Source organism: Brienomyrus brachyistius, chromosome 2 (assembly GCF_023856365.1).
Source record: "Brienomyrus brachyistius isolate T26 chromosome 2, BBRACH_0.4, whole genome shotgun sequence".
Classification (NCBI taxonomy): domain Eukaryota; kingdom Metazoa; phylum Chordata; class Actinopteri; order Osteoglossiformes; family Mormyridae; genus Brienomyrus; species Brienomyrus brachyistius.
Window position 1 is genome coordinate 30991940 of NC_064534.1, and position 8391 is coordinate 31000330.

Here is an 8391-nt window from a genome sequence, read left to right on the forward strand (position 1 = left end):
GCTGCCAGCAAGCTTCTCCTCTTCTACGACAGGCAGACACGGGTGACCTACTTCCATGCACGGTATCCATCTCCGTGAGTGTATAATCTGGGCTGCCTTTGATGCTATGGCCCTAATCCTTTTACTCTCCTCCTTGTTAGGCAGCATCTGCTGGGCTACGGCCATGTTCAGGAGCCCCCCCCCCCCCCATACATCCTTTACCATGCCCCTTTCCACACATACACCCCCCCCCCCATCCCCCCACCCACCCCCCCTCCAGACCGCACTTCTCTGCTTACCATCTGCTCCATTTCTGGTCAAATCCCCCACCCCCCACTACACCCCCCCCCCCCCCCCTTGAAAACCGGCAGCATTTTTAATGAGGCACGCTGTGGAAGGGAACAGCTTGCAGGGTATATAATAGTCTGCATTGAGGCCCTCCAGCAGCAGGACTCGCCCTTATTCTCTTTACTCACGGACAGGGGGATGTAGGGGTGGGGAGGGGGGTGTCTCTAATTACCCTGCTGTGGGCAGAAGGCTCCTACGAAGGCAGGGGGGCGACAATAAAGACTATGGCACAGCCCCGCAGAGCTGCTCCTTCCAGTCCAAGACTGCCATCTCCCAGCGGATTTAACGTCACTGTGGTGGAGTTATTGGTTGAGCAGTGACACTGCACACAGACCCGGGGACAGGCAGCGGAGGGGGCTCTTTGTCCCTGTTTTGTCTGCCGCTGCCTATCACGTCCACGGGGGGGGGCAGCCTGTCCCCTTCCCCGCCCGGTTGCCGGCAGATGCGTAGTGGATTTCGCGGGTGCTAAGTAAATGGCACAGTCGCACCCATGCACTTCGTGCCGCCGTCAATGTCATCCTGTCCCTCGAGGCGGAACAACGAATGAAATAAGCTGAATTCTGTGAAGAAATATTTCTCTGGGACATTTTAAAAACAAGTCAATTTAAAAAATCCTAACAGGCAGAGCTGCTAATTCACTGCACTATGAAAATAGTGGGTTTCTTCTGTCGTTCTGTTTACTTATTTACTGATACAGGTTTCTATGCGCAAAAGCCCCTTCCAAAATTAGACCATTTCTCAGGCACTGAAATTAGCTTGACGTCGTTTTTTAACCTTAAGCCCACTACGGTCCTGCTGAAGTGAAATGTTTCATTTGATGTACTTTTTAAATCGATTTGCTAATTTTTATGACGATTATCAGAATTACACGGCTGACGGCAGCGTCTTTCAGATACAGTGTCTGCTTGGACGATGCGTAGTGGGTCCGATTCTGATTCCCTTATCAAAAAGGAGCGTGCTACGGTTTGAGTGCTTTCCGCTGTGCGAGTTTAAGCCGTATTTAGTTTGTAGCCAGTTACCGATACCTGTAAAACCACCTGCAGGAGGCCCGCACGCAGGAAGATTAAGTAGGGAATCGCCATCCATCGCAAATGCAGTAAGAGCCCCGATAAAGCACAGAAGTGAGCATTGAGCAGCTGGGAAACAGAAAGGGAGCCGAGACAGACAGGTGATAGCGCTAGCACGCTAACAGCAACAGGCATAAGGCGACTTTGTCTCTAAGCAATCATCGGCACGGGCCGGTGAGCTGCAGGGGTGAATCGGGAAGCCCTGACTCCCCCAGTGCTTCGCCCGGCTGCCTCGTAGCCAATCTCTCACCTGCAGTCTTTTCCTTCATTCATCTAATCTGCTCGCAATCGAGGCGACATCCGTTTTTACGCAGAGTGGTTAAGCAGAGATGCATCCGGAAAATATGTGTATATGAAAGTGCAAAAGTATCACAAGTGAAAAGTATCTCATTAAGAAGCATCTGTTTGAAAACTAAAGGAAAAGATACAAATTGTAGGAAAGAGGCAGAGCATGATCACTTATGCATTCTTACAGGGCGCTGGGTTCCAATCTACATGATGTTTGTCAGTCATGAAGAGAGAAAGCAAACTAAACAACAGCTGAGTGGGAACCGGAGGAACCTATGTGTGGTCCAGCTCTTGCTCACGTTTGGCCCGTCTGTGGAGATGGGGCGTCAAGGCAGTGGGACCGTGGTGGGACACGGTGGCGAGAGGCGCGGAGCGGGGGCTGCATGCGAGACAAACTCACTGTGTCACTGGCCTCCGGCATGCCGTGATGCTGGTGACGATGATGCTCTCTGGTCTCGGGCTGGCCACAGCTTTGAAGGTCCCTCTCCAGAACTTTTCAAAGAGCAGCTTCTCACCCTGCTGCACGCCGGCCATGGCGGGGGCTTGGCTCGGCTCCCCCACGGCTTGTCCTTTCTTCCTCAAACTGCTGCCGCACACACACACACACACGCACGCGCACTCTCGTGCCAGGGAGCTGTCCGGGTCCTGAAAAGCTCTTCGACACGGACAGGTGCGGCTTTTCCGCTCTTTCCGTATCGTCAGCCGCCGTTTGCGCTCCTCCCGTGCGATTCGCCGCCGTCCTCCCCTTCCTCCTCCACCCTCCTCCTGCTGGCCAGGTGAGCGCAGAGAGGGGGACGCTGCTGGTTCCGGGGGTAATGTGAGCGGTGTGTGTGTGAGGCTCTTGGCTGGCGTGTCCTACACGCTGGCAGGTGCAGGCGTGCGCGAGTGGGAGGCCGGCTGGAGACAGCTTGTTTTGTCTCTTTCAGGCAGTGACGTCGGAAGCCGGGCTGGCTCTAAGGAGTCACCCCTCCCATCTCTCTCTCTTTCTCTCTCTCTCTCTCTCTCGCTGTCATGCTCCCCCACTCGTGTCACAAAGGCACACCCTGCTAGCAATATCAGCATAATAAAAGGAGGAGGTGGAGTGTCCTGATTGTGAGGTGTGGCCAGAGTGTGAGTGGGACACAATGCCCCCCCCCCCCCCCCCCCCCCACTAAGTAAGCTCTGCTTCCTGTCCTGTCTCTGCACCAACCTGCCCACGGCTCCCAAACCCGAATCGATCTCAGAGCACCAGATCAGTCCAGTGCGTCAGGATTCCTGTCAAACCGCCGGTCACTTTCCATCAACCTCAAACACTGATAATATGAGCTTTTCTTATCCGACATGAACAGGAGGTTATGAGCTATGGTCTTATCTTAAAATCAGGCTAGGTTTAATGAGGGCTGGTTTAAATTACATATCTCAGTAAGATCTTGCCATTATATGTATACACGCTCAAAATTATGCATTTATATATGCCCATGAATCAGTTTTAATATGCACTGATGAATAATTTCGGCAATTTTTAATAACTGATCATGAATACTGGAAATGTTTTCATGAATTTTCCATGGATGCTGTTGCCACCACAAGCTAAACGTGAAAAGCACTTTAAAATCGAGTTCAGTGATTTTTTTAATCCCACTCTCTTCCAGGGGGCTAATGGTCCTACGGGCGAAGAGAGACGACTCCAGTCTCCCTGATTAGCTGTGAGTATTTTACCGGCTAGGAGCTGCGGCGGAGGCATCACGAGTTTGGCAGGCAGGCAGGCGGAGTGCAAGGGCTTGGCCAGAAGGTGGCGAGATACGTGTGAGACGCACAGAACGGCTGGAACGTCGTATCGCCCCTGCGGAAGTACACAGGCGCACAGCTGTGGTTCTGCTGATCACACGGACCCCTGTTTTATTGTCATTAAGAGGCACATATTTCATCCCTGAAACAGAACCGGTCCTCACTCACAGGATTTGTTCCCTTGATAACACCCATATCGACCGGATTGCCTGTAGATTCGAATGCATCCATACAGGTTTCAGCTCCATATCTCTGTCTCTTTTCCAGCTAAATTAGTTCCTCCTCCCTCTCCATCACTCGTAACCCTCCTTAACCTCCATGACACTCAGCCCGGAGTACAGTCCATTCAAAGCCTCATGACTGACCGCCTGCTGTTTCTGTACAAGGACTAAGCACACTGGGCTAGCTTGGAAAGTAGCTCAGCACTCTGCTGTTCCTCACAATACGAGCGGCATTAATTACAAATGATAATGGCCGGGTTTAATGGATTAGGTAATGATGCAACGGAGATGTAACAATACGTCAGAACTCCACATCAGTACAGGTTAAATGTATTTATTTAAGCATTGATGTACCATCAGGGCTGCATGCAGAGAGAAAATCTCTTAGCAGTGAGCTCACCACACCGGTGGGGAAACTAGACAGGAAACTAGGGGCTTATTGGTGGCAACAAGTCTTTTTACCTGCAAATCTGGGTATGTGAACCTTCTCCAGCGTTTTATACGGAGATGGCCCATTATGTCAAATTAAGCAAAAGATCTATTCGGAATCCAAGAAGGATTACCTTCCTTTTCATGTCTGAATACAATTAGATAATTATCTGAGCAAACATTATCACTCAATATGAGAATTTGGAGATAATTAAAATGAAACGAGATCTTAACAATGGCTTTGTCTAAAACGGTTTAAGAACTAGACATAATTACAAAAAAGCCACTAACATCTAAAACTAGAATTTTCCACGTGTTTATTTTTAATCAGTGTCGAAAAAAAATGCAGTGATTCAACTAAACATGTCCTACAAAGGACTGTAATATAAATTAACAGAATTTGTTTCCTTAAAGTAAGCTGTGGAAGCTAATGGATATGAACAATAAGTATGGACAGTACAGAGAATAGAGAACAGAAATAGAATCGCGTGGAATGCCTTTACAGATGTACAAGAGTACTGAGGGCTTTTCCAAGTTGGTGACATTTCAGACTAGAGAGGCGTGATTTGGGATAATTCAGGATAAGCAGCAGTGACTCCTGTGCTGCGAGGCGCCTGCGGAAGCTGAAGGACAGGTTTGGGTTCAGGAAGACCTTGAGCGTTTCTGAAGAGATGCGTCTTCAATTTGAGTCCCGGGATGGGAAAGGAATTCGCTGTGACTGGGAGCTCATTGCATCACAGAGTAGCCAGGGATGAGTGGAAGGTGGAGGACGGGGGGGGGGGGGGGCTGTTCGGTCCCAATGCAGCGTTGCTACCCAGAGGGATAGCTGTGAATTTGCAGAATTGGGGCATTTAAATCTAACATGGGAAGCCTATGTAGGGAGCGACCTCTATGAGATTAAGAAAGTAAAATGGTAATACTGTCTTTTTATGAGTTTAGTGAGTTTGAAGATTAAAGGACATCTGACAGTGGGTCGCTGTTCTTCATCACTGAGAGTCTTGCTGATGGTACGAAATCCCAGTTTCTCTTGTCTTAACAGATGCTACGCATCCAGACCGGCCTCAGCAATCCCACAGGCACCCCTGACCTTCTGAAACATTTGCATATTTTGATGGATGCGTGCGTGGAGTGTGTCAGGCAGGCAGGCAGGGGGTTCGCCATCAGTGAATTTACAGCGACTTCGTAATCTGAATTATCTCCGTCTCCGACTTGCGTTCTCAATCAATCAAGAGGCCGCGATCCAGAGTAAAGGCTTTGACTTGCAAGCGGCTTGAGTGTTTCACTGTGACCCTTTCACTGGGATGCCAGCTTGTAGCGGACAGTGACTCTGTGCTACGCTGATAAAATGTTCTGTTCCCATTTGCAGTTTCGGAATTGCATCCCAGTGCCACAATTCAATCTGTAGAAATGGTGTTATGGGATCCAATCAGCTGCTCCGTGGGCAAAAGCGGGAAGCATCCTACTACGGAAGGGTTGTTGAGTAACTGGATGGGATAGCGATAAGCCTCCTTTCTCGTCCCAAAATAAAGGAAAAGATATCAGTTCCATAATAGCACATCAATAGCTAAAAAAAATTCCGTACCCATGAGTGACAAGCTGTGAAGTCAACTAATATCAAAAGCCAGATTGCGAAAAAGAAGGGCGGATTCTACACTTTGCTTAATTAGTCAGTTAATCAAGATAAAGCGAAAATTCACAAGACTTTCAAACTACAAAACCAAACAGATGTGCTGAGTCATCTGTGCTTTGGGAGCTCAGAGATAATACGAGAATGTGAGTCTTTCTGCATTATCTAACAGTCTGGGGAATGAACAATGTACATTATCCAGTAGATTTTTGGTTCAAAATCTTCATCTTTCCACGTCAGTTAAACTGCATCTGAGTAGGTGAGTACAGGTGAGCTCTGGGGCCATGACAGGAACTCAGAGAGGAAAGATGGCCTTCAAAGACACATGGGGGTGTCTCAGAGGGAACACTGCTGAGCGGATGTGGAGAAGCCTAATTACGGCTCAGGCTGTAGAGCCCCGCAATCCGCATGTGCTGAAATATGGGAAAGATGCCTCCCCTTAGAATAGGCTCTCGCACTGTCAACGGAGGCATTCTGTGCTCGCAGCTGGGAAGACACCTAACACTCAGCTCAGTCGACAGCAATTCTGGGTGACTTATGTGATCGTGACCAGCTTCATGTCCAGGATGTAGTCAATCCTGCTTCTGGGATGGACTTCGGTAGCCGTGTGATCCTAATTGGATAATCAGTAATTGTCAAGGGAATAACAGATGGATTCAATGTGCAGTAACATTCTGACTGAAAGATGGGCTTTCTCATGTTTAATCTCCCTGTTTCTGAATCACTGCAGGTATGTAGGTAATCTCACACTATCCCTCAAAGTCACCTCAGCAGTTTTCAGAGTCCCATGGATTCATGGGAAATTGGGTTTGTAAGACTTGCTCTAGCGCAGATGTCAAATACATCTGTGTTATATAAGGATGTGGGATTTTTCCTGGGATGGGATTTTCCTTTTCAGGGCACTTACGGGCTAGGAGCGGGTAGGGCTAATATTGCATTTCAGAGGGCATAACTCTTCCAACAGAAATTACCACAGATTTGTCTCCTGCTGGCATCAGAGGATAAAATTTCACAGCTCATCTCCACGACAATCCAGACAGAACCACCAGACTGTGAAAGGCAAGTATCATTTAATATTATGCAGCAGGTAAAGACCAGCTGTTTTTCTTAAAACAGGCGACAGCTCACTAGTCACATGACCATAAATCTGCTGTGACATCATCAGTATGTGTGTGGCTTCCTGCAGCTGCAGGGAATCGCGCATGCACTACAACATTCTGCCAGCATCCCAGGCATTTTGGGACAGTATCTGAAATCAATGCGCCTTATCCCCTCCCGACAAATAATGATTATTGCCAACGTGATCCAATTAAGCAGGGGCCAAAGCTTATTAAGCAAAAACCATCACAGGAATATTAAATTGATCATGTCTCTACCTGACCTTGAGCTGGGATTCGTAGTGAGTTGATTTTGCAATACCCCCCAACCCCCCCCCCCCAACCTGCTCATCGTGTCAGCTGTGCAGCTTATGGGATTCCTGGGCACGGGAGACAGGAGTATTGTTCGGATTCTGGATCAGTGCAGGTGCAGCACTTGGGAGATGCTGGGTGAATTACGAACCTGAGCACTGCTGATCTACGTTACCTAGAAGGCAGGAACTCCAGCTTTAAAGGCGGGTAGCTGTCATCCTTCCCCCAAAACAAGACAGAATGAAACAGTTTCCCTCAAGGAGAAATATAATTTAAAATCCACCCATATGTGGGATTGTTCTTGATTTTCACTTTCCCCTGTAATGGCCACATATAGTTTCATAACATTGCAGAGTACCGTTTATTGCAATCTAGTGATGGACCTGTTTACTCAGATCACACAACTGACGGCTACAACCCCCCCACGTCACCTGCGTCTGCAATTATGCTCTCCTTCGCATTCATAAATACAGTTGGCAATTAAGAAAATGGTGAAAGACGAGCACCTGCATGATAGTTCATTTGTAAACTTCCGTCTCTGTACAAATTGCTTTATTGAACATGAGAGACACGAGAGTTTCTCCCGGGAGGACAGAGGGAAGAGGAATAATTGACCCTGGACACTCTATTTATTTAGGCTAAATTGACTCTGTCTGTCATGGCACCTGCCGATTTCTTTGTGCTTTGTGGCAGGCCGCTTATGTTGGACTGGGATACGTGAATGGGGACCAAGGAACAAAGGCAACTCCTCAAAGCAAATATTTAACACGGGATGAACCTCTAATGGACACACTGCCTCTCCCTAAAAACTGAAGCTCTTGGAAATGTCCGTCCCTCTGTACTTGTGTTTTGTCGAAAAGTTTGATTTATTAATACGTCACATTTTCTCTAAAAACTGGTAATAACTTTCCAGAAGACAGGTTCTCATCGTCAGGCAAGAATTACTCGACAAACAAGCATCTGCACAGACATAGTTGTGAACATATTTACCTCCCTTCGCCCTGAAAACTCTAGTAAGGTTAAGGTGCAACTAGCTGCCTGCAGATATCAGACAGGATGCTGAATGGGGACGAATCACCTGGGCTCAGCTTCTATTGCCTCTGTCCCTAAAAGGTGTCACAGCTGCCTGCTGGATTCAAAGCAGAGAGAACCACAACAGAGGGCTGGAGAATGCTCTGAAAACATCACATTACAGGAGACCACATACCACATGCTGTACAAAAAGGTTTCAAAGAGACCAAGGGCCCAATAGAGCA

At 48.0% G+C, this 8391-nt stretch overlaps 1 protein-coding gene across 4 annotated transcripts in view; it reads right to left on the reverse strand.

Moving 5' to 3' along the window:
• Positions 1-2648, reverse strand: part of srrm4 (serine/arginine repetitive matrix 4) — a 50651-nt gene extending 48003 nt beyond the window's left edge. For all 4 annotated transcript variants that reach the window (XR_007385442.1, XR_007385440.1, XR_007385439.1 and 1 more), the window contains exon 1: positions 2083-2648. Coding sequence is in view for 1 of the 4 variants with exons in the window: in XM_048995803.1 (XP_048851760.1) it covers positions 2083-2216 (134 nt within the window). In the remaining 3 variants the exon portion in view is untranslated. The remainder of the gene's footprint in view (positions 1-2082) is intronic.
• Between the last annotated feature and the right edge of the window lie 5743 nt (positions 2649-8391).